General features: G+C 38.5%; 1 protein-coding gene across 9 annotated transcripts in view; it reads right to left on the reverse strand.

Moving 5' to 3' along the window:
• LOC122551560 (ferroportin-like) overlaps positions 1-19,173 on the reverse strand; it is a 67,782-nt gene that overhangs the window by 14,257 nt on the left and 34,352 nt on the right. For 6 of the 9 annotated variants that reach the window (XM_087989028.1, XM_087989025.1, XM_087989023.1 and 3 more), the window contains 6 exons: positions 15,622-15,726; positions 15,472-15,539; positions 14,369-14,528; positions 14,131-14,246; positions 7,034-7,157; positions 3,510-3,737 (listed from right to left, as the gene is read on the reverse strand). In XM_087989028.1, coding sequence (XP_087845154.1) covers positions 3,510-3,737; positions 7,034-7,157; positions 14,131-14,246; positions 14,369-14,528; positions 15,472-15,539; positions 15,622-15,709 — 784 coding nt within the window. In that variant the 5' untranslated portion in view covers positions 15,710-15,726. Of the gene's footprint in view, positions 1-3,509; positions 3,738-7,033; positions 7,158-14,130; positions 14,247-14,368; positions 14,529-14,624; positions 14,756-15,471; positions 15,540-15,621; positions 15,727-19,173 lie in introns of those variants that run through there. The other 3 variants (XM_043693633.2, XM_087989029.1, XM_087989030.1) reach the window with 3 other exon arrangements.

The raw sequence follows: 19,173 nt of genomic DNA on the forward strand, positions 1-19,173 counted from the left end.
GAGTACAAGCACTGAATAATAATGGCATGGTAAATCAAACTGGACAATAGCAGAGAGGTCAAAAGGAAGAGTGAAACAGTCAATTATAGATGTTGTCACTTGAGACTTCTTCAATGCTGGAAGAAGATGGAAGTCAGACTGAAATCTTCAAACTGTGATTTTGAGAGCGATAGACACAGAACTAGGAAGATCTCAGAGGGGTTACGGAGAGATATATCATGGCAAGATTGTTTTGACATTGGTAGTAAAATTGGTTTTGAAAGGCATAGGATGATTTCTCAAGAAGTGCCTGGCAGCGAATGGATTCACGAAGCAGAACTGGGGGCTCTTCAAAATGGAGAACATCTTCAAAATGCCAGAGAGATTCAGTGGATGGCATTCTTTCTTCTTCCGGCATAAAACTAACTTCTCTGTAAATGCATCATCATCATTTCAAGTAATTCCACAATCCGACTCACATTTCTCCTGAATTCTCGATTAGGTTTATTGCTACCTTATACGGCTCTCAGTTTCAAACTCCCTCTAAAATTGAAAGATTTTCTCTGTATGTACCTTACTAAAGCCCTTCATAATATTAATTTATCAGCTCCTCGCTTAGCCTCTTCTTTTCTGGAAAAGGAAACATTTTCCCGTTTTGCTGCTGGTTGTTCTGCCTCAATTTTGATATCATCCTTACAATTTTCTTTGGACTTTCTTAAAAATATCTGGAGGCCCATGGAAATGGGAGGAGTTCAAAGATGCAATTTGTCATGGACAAAATGAACCTGAAATATTCTTGCCCTCCAAAGATAACTCGAGTCAGAGACATACAGCACAGAAACAGACTGTGTTTGGTTCAACTCATCTGCACCAACCAGATATCCTAATTTGTCCTATTTGCTAGAATTTGGCGCATATCCCTCTAAACCGTTCCTATTCATATATCCATCTAGACGCCCTTCAAATGTTGTAATTGTACCCACCTCCACCAGTTCCACTGGCAGCTCGTTCTATCCATGCACCACCCTCTGCATGATAAAACTACCTCTCAGATCCTTTGTAAAATCCTTAAACACAGGTGAGGTGCCGGATGACTGGAGGGTTGCTCATGTCGTCCCCCTGTACAAGAAGGGTAGTGGGATATTCCAGGTAACTACAGTCCAGAGAGCCTGACGTCAGTGGTGGGAAAGTTGCTGGAGAAGATACTAAGGGTTAAAATCTATTTATATTTGAAAAAGAATGGGCTTATCAGTGATAGGCAACGTGATTTTGTGTGGGGTAGATCGTGCCTTACCAACTTAATAGAGTTCTTTGAGGAAGTGACCAAGTTGATAGATGAAGGAAGGGCTGTAGATGTCATATACATGAACTTTAATAAGCCGTTTAATAAGGTTCCCCATGGTAAACTAATGGAGAAAGTGAAGTCACATGGTGTGCAGGGTATTCTAGCAGTGGATAAAGAACTGGTTGAGCAACAGGAGACAGAGCTGAAAATGTGTTGCTGGAAAAGCGCAGCAGGTCAGGCAGCATCCAGGGAACAGGAGAATCGACGTTTCGGGCATAAGCCCTTCTTCAGGAATCGTCGGGCATAAGCCCTTCCTGAAGAAGGGCTTATGCCCGAAACGTCGATTCTCCTGTTCCCTGGATGCTGCCTGACCTGCTGCGCTTTTCCAGCAACACATTTTCAGCTCTGATCTCCAGCATCTGCAGACCTCACTTTCTCCCCAACAGGAGACAGAGAGTAGTAGTTGAGGGAGTTTCTCGAAATGGGGAAAGGTGACCAGTGGTGTTCCACAGGGATCAGTGCTGGGGCCGCTGTTGTTTGTAATATACATAAATGATCTGGAAGAGGGCATTGTTGGTCTGATCAGTAAGTTTGCAGATGACACGAAGATTGGTGGAGTAGCAGAAAGCATAGGAGACTGTCAAAGAATACAGGAAAATATAGATAGACTGGAGAGTTGGGGTGAGCATTGGCATATGGAGTTCAATCCAGGCAAATGTGAGGTGATGCAGTTTGGGAAGTCTAATTCTAGAGCGAACTATACTGTAAATGGAAGAGCCTTGGGAAAAGTTGATAAGCAGAGAGACCTGGGACTTCAGGTCCATTATACCCTGAAGGTGGCTGCACAGATGGATAGAGTGGTCAAGAAGGCATATGGTATGCTTGCCTTCATCAGACAGGGTATTGAGTATAAGAGCTGGAAGGTCATGTTAAAATTGTACAGATTTTTGATTTGTCCGCATTTAGAATACTTTATACAGTTCTGGTCACCACATTACCAAAAGGACGTGGACGCTTTGGGGAGGGCGCAGAGAAGGTTTACGAGGATGTTGCCTGGTATGGAAGGTGCTAGCTATGAAGAGAGGTTGAATAGGTTAGGATTGTTTTCATTAGATAAAAGGAGACTGAGGGGGGACCTGATTGAGGTCTACAAAATCATGAAGGATATAGATATGGTAAATAGAAATAAGATTTTTCCCAGGGTGAGGGATTCAATATCGAGAGGTCACGCATTCAAGGTAAGAGGTGAAAAGTTTAAGGGGGATATGCGCAGCAAGTACTTTACACAGAGGATGGTAAGTGCCTGGAACATGTTGCCAGCAAAGGTAGTAGAGGCAGATTCATTTAAAGTGCGTCTGGACAGATGCATGAGTAGGTGGGGAGCAGAGGGATACAGATCTTAGGAATTGGGCGACAGGTTTAGACAGTACATTTGGATCGGCTCAGGCTTGGAGGTCCAAAGAGCCTGATCCTGGGCTGTAAATTTTCTTTGTTCTTCTATCCTTTCTAAATCTTTACCCTCTTGTTTTAAATCCATGCCCTCCAATTTTGGACTTCCCCACCTGAGGAAAAAGACCATGGCTATTCATCCTATCCAAGTCCCTCATGATTTTATAACCCGCTAGTCTGGAGTAATTGCTGATTTTGGGTAAGGGGGTGATGGTATAGATGATAAATATGTAATTTCTGCATGTAGAAGGCAACAACATCAGTGAAAGAACATCAGAAACTAAAGAAACATGCATAAAATTTCTGGGAGGCTTTTCTGAAATAGAAATTAGCTTAACTCCCAGAGGAATACCTAAAAAGTGATTTCTGACCATCATCTACCAAAGTTATGACAAGAAATCGAGAAATCCCATAGATATTCACGTCCATAACAGGGAACTAATTCCTATTGCTCTTTGGGATTGAGAATCATTTTGGTTAAGACTTCTGAGCAGAATTACTTGAAATAGTTACAAAAGTTCAACTGCAATACTAGCTTACTATCTGCACCATAATGACAAAAATAGGCATTCTTGTTTTTACAATCAGAGGTAGTCTGTCATCAGTCTGCAATCAGTGCCAGAGAACATACGGTTTCCATAAACTATTATTTAAACAATTCAGTACTTGATTTTAAATAACATCATTTTATGATTAAATGTTTTTAATGAGTTAATTCAAGAAAAAAAATTGTGCAAAAACAACTGATTATAGAATTATTTTAGTTACAGTGTCTTTTTCAAATGATTTCTCATACCTGAAACTTCTTCCTCCTTCTTCTGGTTATCACCTTTTTTTGCAAGTCCTGGAGTCATTTTATATATTTTTTGCAGCAACAAATATTCAAAACACATGGAGAACAAATTCCAACCAGCTATAAAACCACATCCAGCTACAGAAAATGTGTTAGCCATAATGTGGCCCACGGCCAATGGTGAAAGCAGTTTGCTGAGAAGATCAATTTGCCTCAATGTAGCATTCATGCCTACAAAAGCAAACGCAGGTCTTGGTTCGATAATCTTTGGGAATGTATAATATTCTATATTGTGTTCACACTAATAACTAATAAAATTCAGATTTCAAACTTCTGAGAAAAGTTGAATGATCAGGATCATATTCTTACACTGAACTTGTTTTCACATAAAAGCAGAATTTTCCTGATCTATGACAGCTGTTGGCTACTAAAAAGACATGTATTAAATCCACTTGAAATTTTTGTATAAAATCCCTTAACCGGTAAAATTTGTTTAAACATTTTGTTGAATGGTCCCACACCTGAAATGCCAATAACCTCATTTTACAGATGTTGACTGATCAGCTGGAAATTTACATTTTCAGTTTTTATTTTAGATTTCTGGTATTTGCAGTTTTCCTTTTTTTATTTTATTCAATGTTAAGCATTGGATTTTGAAAGATTTTTAATTTAAAATATTTCAAAAAAGGTGATAAATAAATATATTAGATGTGCTAATTTAGGATCAATCTTAAAGCAAACAAAAATGTGTTTGAAAACAATATTAAGACTGTAAAAATATTCATACAGCAGATTTCAATTTATTTAAAATTTGTTTAATGTTGACCAGAAAAGAATTCCAAAAATAATCTAAATTATTGGAATGAAAACATGGGTAGTGTCCAGTACTAATGTCTTTGAATGGAAAGCATATCTCATCTTTATCAATAGAATATACCCAGATTTTGGAGGAAAAAATATGGAAGTGACATTCCTTTATGAAATTTGGAACTGATAAGGTCTCAGGCACAGCAGGGAAATGTCAATATTTTTCTCAAGCCCATAATATAAATTCTTTTATCAAAAGAGGCAAAATAGTGCACATTGAAACAGTTTTATAAATCTGTAAAATATTGAGCTGTGACACTTCAACTGAATAGTGTCACAAACATCTCATTCATGGTTCATGTGGTTTACACTCTCCCTCTCCTTCCATCACAGGCTGGGTCTCTTCTACATTTTCTGCTGATAGGTTCAAAGTGAGCATATCAGCACCATGCACAAGAGGGAACCAGCTTGCAACTGGAAGAGCAAGTCCTCACTATGTCCCTCCCTTTTATTTATGGAGGCAACATTTCCCAGATTTGTTGCCCTACATGAGCGCATTTTCCAAAGTGGTTGGGGACTTCCAGAGGCAGATCTGTCTGGCACCCCTATATATTTTGAGAACCGCATTCAGAAAGAAGTTTTGTTTGGAATTTGAGCCAAATTAATTTTTAAAAAACATTCAGTGAACCTCAAAAGATTGTAAACCCCATTTATGAAATCAGATTAAATAAGAACAAAGAACAAAGAAAATTTACAGCCCAGGAACAGGCCCTTTGGCCCTCCAAGCCTGAGCAGATCCAAATTCACTGTCTAAACCTATTATCCAATTTCTAAGGATCTATATCCCTCTGCTCCCCACCTACCCATGCATATGCCCAGATGCACCTTAAATGAATCTACCATGCCTGCCTCTACTACCTGTGCTGGCAAGGCATTCCAGGCACCTACCACCCTCTGTGTAAAGTACTTTCCGCGTATATCCCCCTTAAACTTTTCACCTCTCACCTTGAACGCGTGACCTCTCGTTATTGAATCCCTCACCCTAGGAAAAAGCTTATTTCTATCCACCCTGCCTACACCCTTCATGATATTGAGGATCTCAATCAGGTCCCCCCTCAATCTCCTTTTTTCTCATGAAAACAATCCTAACCCAACCTCTCTTCATAGCTAGCATGTTCCATACTAGGCAACGTCATCGTAAACCTTCTCTGCACCCTCTCCAAAGCATCCATATCCTTTTGATAATGTGGTGACCCAAACTGTACACAGTGTTCTAAATGCGGCCGAACCAAAGTCTTGTACGATTTTAACATGACCTGCCATCTCTTATACTCAATACTCCGTCCGATGAAGGCAAGCATACCATATGCCTTCTTGACCACTCTATCCACCTGTGCAGCCACCTTCAGAGTACAATGTACTTGAACTCCCAGATCTCTCTGCTCATCAACTTTTCCTAAGGTTCTTCGTGAATAAAATTTGATCTCTGAGAAAGCGTGGCGCTGAAAAATTCTCCAGAGGATGGAGCATATGTGTGAGTGGTCCCTCACATTTGCAGTAGTAAATGATTTTAAGACTGATTTATCTTATAAGAGAATTCATGGGGGAAATAAGAGGTTAACCTGTGTCCAAAACGTAAGTAATTATAAGCCTTTGTGTTGGATCACTTATACTTACTTTGTTTAATTGATCCATTTAAATTTGTATTTTGTTTAAAAAGTGAAATTGTCAGATATATTTCTATTAGTCAAAACAGGTTATTTGGATTTCTTTTGAAATGTGAATGGTCTGTAACAAGATCATAACAAAACCCATTTATAGACAGTTAAGAAAATCTTACTAATAAAGTTTTATTCTACAAATATTTCAAATCTTGCTTCATTCTGCTTTCATATGAAAAGTAGTTAATGGAGAAAATATAGTCCTAAATGCATGTCATTTAATTTTTCCAGGAAGTCTGAAATCTGACTTTGGCACTGAAGTAGATAAACCTCAATTGATTTTGTAATATCATCAAAAATAAACACAAAATCTTTATTTGTAATAACCTTAGATAACACGCTTGTAACTACCTAGCATGGCAAATGGAAAAGTGCCTTGAGGAAATTTAAGATGTCATGAATTATCCTGACTGGTTGTCGTTAAGTTTTATCTACCTCAGAGAGACAGCAAGAGAAAGGACACTATGGATGGTAAGGGTAAGCAGGTGAGTCATTGGACAGGGAACAAAATTGCAATAGCTAGTGAGAACATGCACAGAGGAAATGACAGCATGCATCTCAAAGTAGTAGTGGAGAGGTGAAGCACATGGTAGACAAGTCACAGGGAAGACATGCTTTAAGGGCACACAGTCAGGAGGAGTAGACATGTTGAACCTGAGAAAACAAACAAATAAAAAAAGATGAGAATGCATTGATGAAGATGTGAGGCAGAGAGGGAATGTAAAACATAGGGTTGGGTTACTGTCGGGTCAGTAAGCACAGATGGAGGGAAAAAATGAAGTTAAAGAATGCACGCAAGAATTTTTAATCACAAAACTAAAAAACAACACTGCCAAAATCAACATTGAAAGCAAGGTCATTTTTTGGAAATGCTAAATTATAAGTAACTTTGTGGCCATTTCTACAATTACTACCTTTGATTCCAAGGTGAAAAATGAAAATGTATATCTGTTCAGCAACTAAGAAATTGTATTTTTCCAAAAGAGCTATGATAGTTACTTGATAGTTTGTCACTGTCTCCAGCAACCACTATAATCCAGTCCCGTTGGATGGCAATTGACATTGCTGTGCTAGCCAGGTCTGCAATCACACCGATGACAATCACCAATGTGTAACAAACAATCTGTTAAACAAGAAGTAAATTGATTACCATTAAGCAAGAAAATAAACTATATAGTGTCTACAATAGAGTTTCATGCTCATGTAAAGTGAAACAATATTCTGAAAGTAAGGAATTCATGCAAGGCCAACTGTTAAATAAAATCACTGCCACTTGTGGAATAGTAGTTTGTTCTTTGTGTTGAAGACAGCCTGTTAGGACATGTGAACCTCTTGATACACTCGTTTATTTTAATAGAGTAAAGTCTGCAACTCTCAGCACAAGCACATTCTTGAGAATGCTAGTAGCATAGCCACATGTCACGAAGTACAAGTTGACCAAACCATTTAGTCCTTTCCCTAACAGAACCATTAGACCAGAAAGCAAACCTGACTATCAGGTATGATAGGGATTATATATACTGTCAAATAGTCTGATGCATTTGAAGTAACTAAATTTGCCTATATCTTAATACAACATTTAAAATTCTTAAGGGGCTTGATAGGGTAGCTACTGGGGGAATGTTTCTCTTTACTGAGGAATCTAGAACCAGGATTTCCAATGTCAGAAAAAAGAATCAGCTATGAGATGGAGAAGAGGGGAGATTTCTTCACTCAGATTTCTGGATCAATGCAATTTACTACCGAGACAGCTGTGGATGTTCAATTGTTGAACTGAATTACATCTATTAAATTTTTGCCCATTTACCTAGCCTACCTAAATCCCCTTGAGTGTGCCTTTGCATCCTCCTCATAAAACTCGGTAAAAGTGTCAGTTATATCAACTATAAACCTAGAAATATCACATTTAATCCCTATTCGAAATAATTGATGTAGGTTGTGATTAGTTGTACACAAGCACTAATGTTTCTGTTACCCCACCTTGTCAAAGGTGCCAAATTGAGAATTAGCTGTTTATTCTACTCTTTGTTTTTCTGTCAGTTAGCCAGTTCACAATCCATGCCAGAACATTCTGCGGACACCATGTGCTCTTGCTTCACTTAATTACTTCATATGCAGAACCTTGTCAAAAGCTTTCTGAAAATCAAAAATATCACATCCACCAGTTTTCCATTTCTAATTTTCTAGTTGCATTATCAAAAATTGCCAGCGGATTTGTTAAACGTTTCACAGATTCTGGTACGAAAACAGAAATTGCTAGAAAACCTGATCAAGTCTGGGAGCATCTGCAGAGTGTTAACGTTTCAGGTCAAGTGACCCTTCCTTGGGACTGATGTTGTTCTAGTTTTAGCGTCAGCATTTCTCCTTCTTACAATCTTCTGTTAATCTCTCATCATCCCTGCAAGTCTCCTATTCCCCTGTCTACTGCCCAGTCTTTCTGCTGTTCTTTCTTGATTTATCCCTTATTCCTGTCCCCAGTCTGTTGGTTGCTCCAACCAGCTGAAAAATGAAAAGAAGCTAGAAAACCTCAATGAGATGAGGCTTTAGGATAATAATGCTGGTCACTGAGGGTTAACACAGGCAACTGAGAGGATTGGTGGGAGCAAGGCAACAGAAAGAAAGAAGCCAACAGGAAAGAGACAGGAAGAGAAAAATAAGCAGTGACTAGGAACAGGGGACAGGACGTGCCCAGACAAAAGTCAGACATATGAGTCGGACAAAATAGGCCTTACAGACATGGATACACTATATGTGATGAGTGTGTTACTGAAAGAACAGTACACACAGCAAAGTGTAAAAGAGAATATAGAATGTGAAGAAAACAACTTCAGCCAATTTGGTTCAATTCTCACAGTATCAAGATATGGCTGAAGGAGCTGGATACTGCAAAAGCTATGGGTCCTGACAAAATTCCAGCAATAATACTGAAGACATGCTCCAGAATTTACTGTGCCCTTAGCCAAGTTGCTCCAGTACAGTCACAATACTGGCAGCCACCTGAAAATGTTGAAAATTGCCCATATAAAGCAGAACAAATCCATTCTAGCCAATTATTGCACATCAGTCTATACTCAATCATCAGCGAAGTGATGGAAGATGTGATGGAAGGTGATGGAACAGTGCTATCACAAAGGACTCAGTCAGCAATAACCTGCTCTCTGACAGTCAATTTGGGTTCTACCAAAGCCACTTAACTCCTGAATTAATTGCAGCTCTGGTCAAAACATGAACAAGACAACTGAATTTCAGAGGGAAAATGAGTTTGATTGTCCTTCACTTCAAGTTGACATTTGACCAAGTGTGGCAGTAAGTAGCCTTAGCGAAACTGGAATCAATAGGAAATGAGGTGGAAACTCTCTACTGGTTGGAATCATAGCTGGCAGAAAGGAAGATGGCTGTGGTTATTGGAGATCTGTTATCTCGCCTCCTGGACACTGCGCCCACTACTTTTCATCATTTACATAAATGATTTGGATGTGAGCATAAGAGGTATAGTTAATACGTTTGCAGATGACACCAAAATTGCAGGTGTACCGGACAGCGAAGAAGGTTACCTCGGATTACAATGGGATCTTGATCAGCTGAGCCAATGGGTTGAGGAATGGCAAATGGAGTTTAATTTCGATAAATGTGAAGTGCTGCATTTTCGGAAAGCACATCTTAACAGGACTTATGCATGTAATGGTAAGGTCCTAGGGAGTATTGCTGAACAAAGACACCTTGGAGTGCAGGTTCATAGTTCCTTGAAAGTAGAGTCACAGGTAGATAGGATAGTGTATAAGGCATTTGGTATGCTTTCCTTTATTGGTCAGAGTATTGAGTACAGGGGTTGGGAGGTCATATTGCGCCTGTACAGGACATTGGTTGGGCCATCACGCGCAATTCTGGTCTCCTTCCTATCGGAAGGATTAGATTAGATTAGATTAGATTGCTTACAGTGTGGAAACGGGCCCTTCGGCACAACAAGTCCACATCGCCCCGCCGAAGCGCAACCCACCCATACCCCTACATTTACCCCTTACCTAACACTACGGGCAATTTAGCATGGACAATTCACCTGACCTGCACATCTTTGGACTGTGGGAGGAAACCGGAGCACTCGGAGGAAACCCACGCAGACACGGGGAGAACGTGCAAACTCCACACAGTCAGTCGCCTGAGTCGGGAATTGAACCCGGGTCTCTGGCGCTGTGAGGCAGCAGTGCTAACCACTGTGCCACCGTGCCGCCCACTTGAAACGGTTCAGAAAAGATTTACAAAGCTGTTGCCAGGGTTGGAGGATTTGACCTATAGGGAGAGGTTGAATAGACTGGGGCTGTTTTCCTTGGAGCGTCAGAGGCTGAGGGGTGACCTTACAGAGGTTTACAAAATCATGAGAGGCATGGATAAGGTAAATAGACAAGGTCTTTTCCCTGGTGTGGGGGAGTCCAGAACTAGAGAGCATAGGTTTAGGGTAAGAGGGAAAAGATATAAAAGAGACCTAAAGGGCAACTTTTTCATGCAGAGGGTGGTACGTGTGTGGAATGGGCTGCTAGAGGAAGTGGTGGAGGCTGGTTCAATTGCAACATTTAAAAGGCATCTGAATGGGTAGGGTTTGGAGGGATATGGGCTGGGTGCTGGCAGGTGGGACGAGATTGGGTTGGGATATCTGGTTGGCATGGATGAGTTGGACTGAAGGGTCTGTTTCCGTGCTGTACATCTCTATGACTCTATGACTATGACATCTCAGCAGGAATTCCTTAAGGTAGTGTCCTAGACACAACCATCTTCAGCTTCTTCATTAATGATATTCCCTCCATTGTAAGATCAGAAGTGAAGATATTCGCTAATGATTGCACAATGTCTTACTACAGGATAGAGGTTATGTGTTTAGGAGGTGCTGTCTAAGGAACCCTGATGAGTTGTTTAATAACTGCATTTATAAGTGATATCACTGCACCTACTGTCTGTTGTAGGCAGAGAGTATGAATTTTGCAAGTATTGGATAGGGTGACTCCTCAGATATTGAAGCAGATTTAGCAAGACCTGGACAGCATCCACATTTGGGCTGATAAGTTGCATGTAACATTCACACCACAAAAATGCCAGGAAATGACCATCTACAACAAGACAGAATCCAAGCATTGCTCTTGACATTTGCATTACTGTTAAAGAATTCTGCACCATCAACATCCTGGGAGACATCTCAAATCCCGTCCACCATCTACAAGGTACAAGTGAGGTGCAGGTCGTTCTTCTATAACACAATGGTTGCATTCTTGTGCAACTCCGCATTACAGAAAAATCACGCTTTATAAACAGTGCTTAAAATGTTGCCCATGTAATCATATTACAGCCAACACACATTTTAAAAGTTTGTGCTTTAGAAACACCAATTCATCAATCTTGTTATAGCGAATTCGCATTAACGAAATGCACGTTATAGCAGAACTACCCATGCATGATGGAATATTATAGATGCTTGAATATGATCAGCTCCAACAATACACACAAATATCAACACCATTCAAACTAAAGCAGGCTACTTGACTGGCACCACATCCAATATTTACATTATCACTCTCCACCTATGACACATAGTAGCTGCAGTGCATATCACTTATAAATGCAGTGTGTGCCACTTATAAAACAACTTATCCAAGATTCCTTAGACAGCACCCCCAAAACACATAACCTCTATCCTGTAGTAAGACAGAGCTGATGATGCATAGGAATACCACAACTGCAAATTTCCTCCAAGCTACACACCATCTTGATGTGTAATTATATCAGATGCCTTCACTGTTGCTGAGTCAAAATGTTGGAACTCCCAGCCTAACATCAGCATGGATGTACTCATCTACCATTGGCTGTAGCAGTTCAAGAAAGCTACCCATCACCATTGAATTAAAGATAATTCAGGTTAGGCAAGAAATGCTGACCTAGCCAGAAAGGCCCACCTCCTGTGAACAAATTTTTAAGTGTTATGTCGCTTTGAGTCAGAAGGTTCTTGGCTGAACTCCCACCTCAGAGACTTGAACACAAAATCTAGGTGATAGTACCATTCAATACTTTATGCAGTCAGAGGCTCCATCTTTTAAATGTGACGTTAAATTGAGGTACTGCCTATCCTCTCCAATTAGTGTTAGTCACTGCTGTGATGCAGGAAATGCTGCAGCCAATTTGCGCACAACAAACTACAATCAACAATGTGATAATGGTCATGCAGTGGTCAATGTGTTTGTTTAGTGAGTGATGACTGGGGCACCAAAATAATCCATTACACTATTTTGACAGCTACAGCAGTCCTACTTGATGTTCCAGCCAATTATTATGTCCCAGTCATCACTCACAAACAAATTGGCTGCAGCATTTGTGCACAGCAGTGCACAACACTTAAATTACTTAATTAACTGTAAACCCCATTGGGTTATTCTAAAATGACAGTCAATGCTGCATTGAAGTTTGGGCCTAGGAGTTCAGAAGTGCCCAGTAAGTATCCTGATCCCATAAAAACAGTAGAGTAGGCAATTCCTGTACACTTAACAATGTATATATGTTTAATGTAACTTCCTATAAGTCCTTTCAGCTCCACTTTCAAGGCATGTAGTACTGTGTTTCAGAACTTCAAAAAGCAGCTTTAACACTTTATTGTTTTCCATACTTTATCTCCTGTTGTCAAAGTGTTCTTTTTTTTAATTACATCATCCAGATGACCTATTTATAACTTTATTCAATCTATATCCATTGATAGCCTTTTCCTCCCACCTTCGTAGTTCTTTTATTTTGACAGCGTTCCCCACAGACAGTCCTTTCCTGCCTTCCCCACAGCTCCTATTCCTAGATAACAGGCTAAAAAGTAACATTTCCTGCCACAAGAAAAATCAGATTAACATTTCCTGCCACAAGTAAAATCAGATTAAGATTCAATGCTTTTTGTGGTCATGACTGTTATTACACTTTACATAAATGGATGGTTCCTTATTTTGGTGCTGAGAAAGCCTTTTTTTACATGAGAAAGGAAAAGTAATGAGAGGTTACAGATTTCCTTCTTCACCACCACAATCCCCTCCACCAACCCATGTTTGCTCTTCCTCTTTCTGTTAGCTCTTGCTACTCCCACATTGCACCCAAATACTTATGCCTCCTCCCTTGTCTTTCATCAAGGATTGAAACCGTATTGTGAACTCTAACTAAGGTCTACATTTTTAATGCACTGAGTATACTTAGTAAAAAGCTTATTCAATGCTTTCAAAATATCTTATAGCCACTTCCTAGGCGATCTATAAATAATGAATGTGACACATATAAAATGAAAGCATTTTTCTCAATTCTAATCCACAAACCTTACTGTTGCCATAAGATGTCCATTATGGGATTATGTCCATAATGTGAAATGTAAACTAGTAGTTTTTGTTCTTTTATATAAATATGTAATTTTATGAATTCATAAATATGAATTTTAGTTTTTTTAAAATGCTTTAAGGACATAAAGCAAGATGGTGCAGGTATGTAGGTAGATTGGAAACATGGAAACATATTCTGAAGAAGGGCAGAGTAGTATGTTTTTAACAATGCTTGGTGGATTCTCTACAACAATAAGAAGTGGGAAGTGCTGAATGGTGGTATAGTGTTGGGCTGTTGATTAGAGATGTGTTTGATTGTTAGTGTAGTATAAGCAGGGATACTGAGTCTAGGAAATCTAAGTATATTCTAGTAGTCTCACATCCAGTCAGCAGTTATCCCAAGACCAGCCTCTCCCTTTTTCAACTCTCAAATAATACTGTCAGTTTTCTCTTTGACCCAAGATCCCTCCCACTAATAACCAAGGACTTCCCCTATCCATAATCCAACACCAGGCTAACCACTTGGCAGTTTCCATTTATTGCTCCACAGAATCCACTTAGCATTACTAAAAACAAAGAGAAAAAAATGTTTTCGTAAACAAATTTGCAATTCATCCAAAGTTTATCATTATTTTAATCACTCGTGCGGTTTGGATAAACTTTGAGAAAATGACATTAATAATAATTACAAGCATGAAGAAATTAATATGGTCTTATAACAAAAAAGGCCTTGTTTGACAAGCAAATTTAACACTATTAAGTCATACTTACCTTCATCCAACCATTCCATAGGATAGTGATCTCAGCATTATAAACAAATAGCAACATAAGCACCACAGCACATAAGATCACAGAGAGATTCTGGATAAGAAGAGCAACTTGCACAACTAAAATTCAAAAAAGGAAAATATTGGTTTATGGTTAATATATCAATACATTGGACCATTGTTAATTTACTATGTTAATGCTCATCATGAGTTATTTTTTCTGTGTAATAAAACCATCAAACCTTTCATTCTGGTGTTTCTGTCAACCCAGTTTCCAACTAAGGCACCAAATAAAATAAGTGATGAAGAAACAGCCAAACCAAAAACTGCTGGAAGCAGCAAACTATTGTTATTGAGTTCCACCAGGAAAAGTGAGACAGCAAAGTGCCACATGCGATCGCCCTGAAGAACAAAATACAAATGTATTATAACACTTTCAGATTTTTATAATATATATATCCTCGGCGGTTGGGAGGAAAGAAGGAAAAATACTCTCACCTGCCTTTTGTTGGGTTCCCTGGACCAAAAGAGAAAAACAACTTGTTCTCATCCTTCAGCCAACACAATTCAATCTCAAAGTGGGTCAGGGTAAATTAAGCCACGAAGCTAACACACTTCAAACAAATAATCTAATATAAGGGAGATTGTGGACATGAATAGCTATCTCATTATTCTGCAGCAAAGAATATTTCGACTGAGAATTATAATGCTGTAAAATATATAATAGAAAAGTATTCTATGATGAGTAACTTTCATATTACTGCATTTTAAGATCTCCCGAAACCTATTTTCAGGGTATGCAGAGATAGAAATTGTATTGAAGTCATAACATTCAAAAACATTTGATAAGGTTTCATTATCAGCTCAGATGTATAGTTCCTTTCAAACTGCATTTTACTGAATGGCAATATCAACTTTTCCAGCTGCTGTCTTAAGATAAAAGGTTTCCCTGTAATTCATTGTTAATTGTAAAAATAAACAGATATTTACACTGTATCTATAAAAATAGTTGTGTAGTTTTTTTGAACTTTAGTAGCATATTTACAAATTGTGCAGGTTAAATAATAATAACTTGTGTGACATTTTAGTTCAAAACAGTTGATTCTGAGATAATTTAAAATCTGTTTACTACATTTCATACAATGGAATAATAACATAGATAAGGTTCCCTTACTTAAAGCCATAAGAAAGGATCAATAAAAGGCTTGGCCAAGAAAAATAAATAACTTTTTATAGTTTTAATTAATATTTGAAAATTATAATTTAATAATCAATTGTGGTAAATATAATTTTAAAATCTATACAAAGTTTCAAATGTACAATGGTGTTAAATAAAGTCACTCACCCATGTAGATATTAAATGAGTCAGGTAGACAAAAAAGTGGGCTGAATGGAAGAATCTCCAAGTAGAATCTATATATTTTAAAATAAAATGTTATAATTTGTTTTTTTTTTAAATCACCCTGTATTGTGAAGAAATAATTAAATGTTTTACCTAGTCTCTTTAAACATCCTCCCTTTTTATTTCTTGTACAATGTGTGTTTGTGCTAACAGAGGGCTCTTCTTCTATTTGAAAATCCATGGATAGTTAAAAAGCACCTTAAAAACAGAAAGACCAAAGCAAAAATCAATTTTACAACATGCATTTATATTGTAGAACTACTTATTTTTCTCAAAATAAATCGGTCTCAAAAGTAAATAAAATAAAATGTCCAAATTTATTTGGACATGAACCCTGGAACTCCAGCCTGAACTACCCCATATGGGTATGGAATGCAAACTTTGAAGAAAAAACTTGCTATCACTTTCTCAGCAACAGTTAGAGATGGACAATAAATGTTGGCCCTGCCAGTGGTGTTCATATTGCATGAACAAATCCAAAAAAGAAAATTGGGAGCAAGTAATTCACAATTTACAGACAGTCAATTTTCTATTATTTGATGCCGCAAAACTCAATTATACTTATCCACTAATAAGTCATATAATTATTGTCTGGCAGTACTTAAATTGTATTTTACTGAATATTTGGCATAATTTTTGTTTAGTTTTGTTAGTCCTGGGATAAATTAAAACTCATCACTGATAAGTGACCCAATAAGTTACTAACTGCTAGTTTCCTTCCGGTAATAATAAGTAATCAAAAAGGCCAATGAAATCTTGGCCTTTATCTGATTTTGTAAGTTGACATTAAATAAGTTTTAATGGAATTGTGGTAACTAGGAGTATGGAAATAAAGATGCTTAAATGGAGTTTAGCTATACATCAAGCATAAGACCAGAAGACATAGGAACAGAAATTAGGCCATTTGGCCCATCAAGTCTGCGCTGTCATTCATACATGGCAGATTGGTTTTTCAAGCCTATTTTCCCACTTTCTCCACACAACCTTTGATTCCCACGGCAATAAAGAACTTATCTATCTGTTTTTAAAATATTCTCAATGACCTCGCCTTCATAGTCTTCGGTGGCAATGAATTCCACAAATTCGTCACTCTGGCTAAAGAAGTTTCTCCTTATCTCAATTCCAAAAGGTCTTCCCTTTACTCTAAGACTGTGCCCTCGGGTCCTCATCTTTCCTACCAATGAAAACATTTTCCATTCTGTCTAGGACATTCATTATGCTGAAAGTTTCAATCAGATCCCCCCCATCCTTCTAAACTCCATCGGGTATAGTCCCAGAGTCCTCAAATGTTCCTCATATGTTAAGCCTTTCATTCCTGGGATCATCCTCATGAACCTCCTCTGGACTCATCCCAAGGCCAATATATCTTTCCTGAGGAAAGGGGCCCAAAATTGCTCACAATACTCTAAATGTGATCTGACCAGACCCTTTTAAGCCTCAGAAATATTTCCCTGCTTTTATATTCTAGTCCTCTCAAGATGAATTGCATTTGCCTTCCTAACTACTGACTCAACCTGCAAGTTTACCTGAAGAGAAACCAGGACTAGGACTCCAAAGTCCCTTTGCACTTTCGATTTCTGAATTTTATCCCCATTTACAAAATAGTCCATTACTCTATTCTTCCTACCAAACTGCATGTCCTCACACTTTCCCACATTGTATTTCATCTGCCACTTCTTTGCCCACTCTCCTAACCTGTCTACATCTTTCTACAAAGTTAAAAATCACACAACACAAGGTTATAGTCCAACAGGTTTAGTTGGAAGCACTAGCTTTCTGAGCGCCGCTCAACCAGCTGATGAAGGAGCGGCGCTCCGAAAGCTAGTGCTTCCAATTAAACCTGCTGGACTATAACCTGGTGTTGTGTGATTTTTAACTTTGTACACCCCAGTCCAACACTGGCATCTCCAAATCATGCTTCTAGGAATTCTCATGCGTGTCTTTGTTTGGTTTGTCCTAAGATGGATGTGTTGTCCCAGTCAAAGTGGTGTCCTTCCTCATCTGTATGTAAGGATACTAGTGAGAGAGGGTCATGTCTTTTTGTGGCTATTTGGTGTTCACCAATCCAAAGAAACCCAAACATATAAATAGAAAGCAGGACTTATCAGCAATGCTTCGCCCGAGGTCTACTGAAGATGTTACCTAGTAGGGTGACGAAATGTCTGGAAATGAACCTTCCAACTCAGCGAGCAAATCTATATCCAGAATCTCAACCTGAGCTACAAATTTTCTCAAACCTCGCTAAGAATCTAAGTACCTCTGTCTTAAAAAATACTTAATGACCCCACTTCCATCGCCCTCTAAGGCAGAAAGTTCCAAAGTTGCATATCCATCTGACAGAAAAGATTTCTCATTTCAGTTATACAACGGTAAACCCTACTTCTGGAACATTCTTTCCAGATGTGAGCAGGACATCCAACTTGTCAAGGCAATTCAGGATCTTTAATATTTCAATCTAGTCACCCCTCAACTTCTAAACTCCAGTGGAAATAAGCTAGCCTATCCAATCTATCCTCACAAGACAATGCACTCATTACAAGTATCAATCTAATAAATCTCCTGTTAATCCTCCTCCAACGCATTTACATCCTCTCTCAATTGAGGAGATCAAAACTGGATGCAATATTTGAGATAAGGTCTCACTAATGCCATGCAGAATGAAATCACAGCAGTTTTGCTTTTACGTTACATTCCTCTCATGATAAAGTCGTAAAGTATTCCATTAGCCTCTTGATTGTTTGTTCTTCCTGTATACTAACTTTTTGTAACTCTGCACTAGATCCCCTAGAACCCTCTGCATCTCAGCATTCATTCTCCATTTAAGTAATACTCTGCTTTGATTTTATTCTTCCTGCCGAATTGAATAACTTCGCGTTTTCCTGCAATATGCTCCATCAGCCAGCTCTTGGTCCACTAACTTAACCCATCTATAGCTGCCTACAAACTTCTTATGCCTTCGTCACAATTTAATTTCCTACCTATATGCTTGACAATTTAACCATCATGGCTTTGTTCCACTCATCTAAGTCATTGATATAAATTGGAAGAAGTTGAGGCCAACACAGACACTGGTGGGACACTGCTCGTCATATCCTGCCAATCAGATAAAAATCCACTTATGTGTTTTCTGCCAGTCAGCCGTTCTTTTAGCATGCTCTGATGTTACAATTTATATCTTGAACTTTAATTTTCCGCAATAAAATTTGATGTGTCACCTTATCAAATGCCTTCTGGAAATCCAACGATAGTATTTCTACAGGCTGCCCTTTAAACACAGCACATGCAACTCCTTCAAAGTATTCGAATAAATTGATGAAACTTGTTATCTCTTTCACAAAACCTTTTTAGCTCTGCCTGATTATCACAAACTAAAGTCCCCTGTTATAATGTCTTTAACCAAAGTTTCTGACATCTTTCTTAATACAAATGTCAAGATAACTGGCTCATATTTTCCAGTTTTCTGCCTCCTTCACTTCTTGAATAAAGAGTTTCTATTTGCTACTTTTCATTCTGACTGAAAATTTCTAAATTCAACGATTAAACTAACGATTATGATCTCACTAGCCATTTCTTTTAAGAAACTTCTTCAGCTAGTGGATGATGAATCTGTGAAACTCATTGCCACAGAAGGTTATGGAGACCAAG

Source organism: Chiloscyllium plagiosum, unplaced genomic scaffold (assembly GCF_037043375.1).
Source record: "Chiloscyllium plagiosum isolate Xiang-an unplaced genomic scaffold, Cpla_swu_hap1 HiC_scaffold_7, whole genome shotgun sequence".
Taxonomy (NCBI): Eukaryota; Metazoa; Chordata; class Chondrichthyes; order Orectolobiformes; family Hemiscylliidae; genus Chiloscyllium; species Chiloscyllium plagiosum.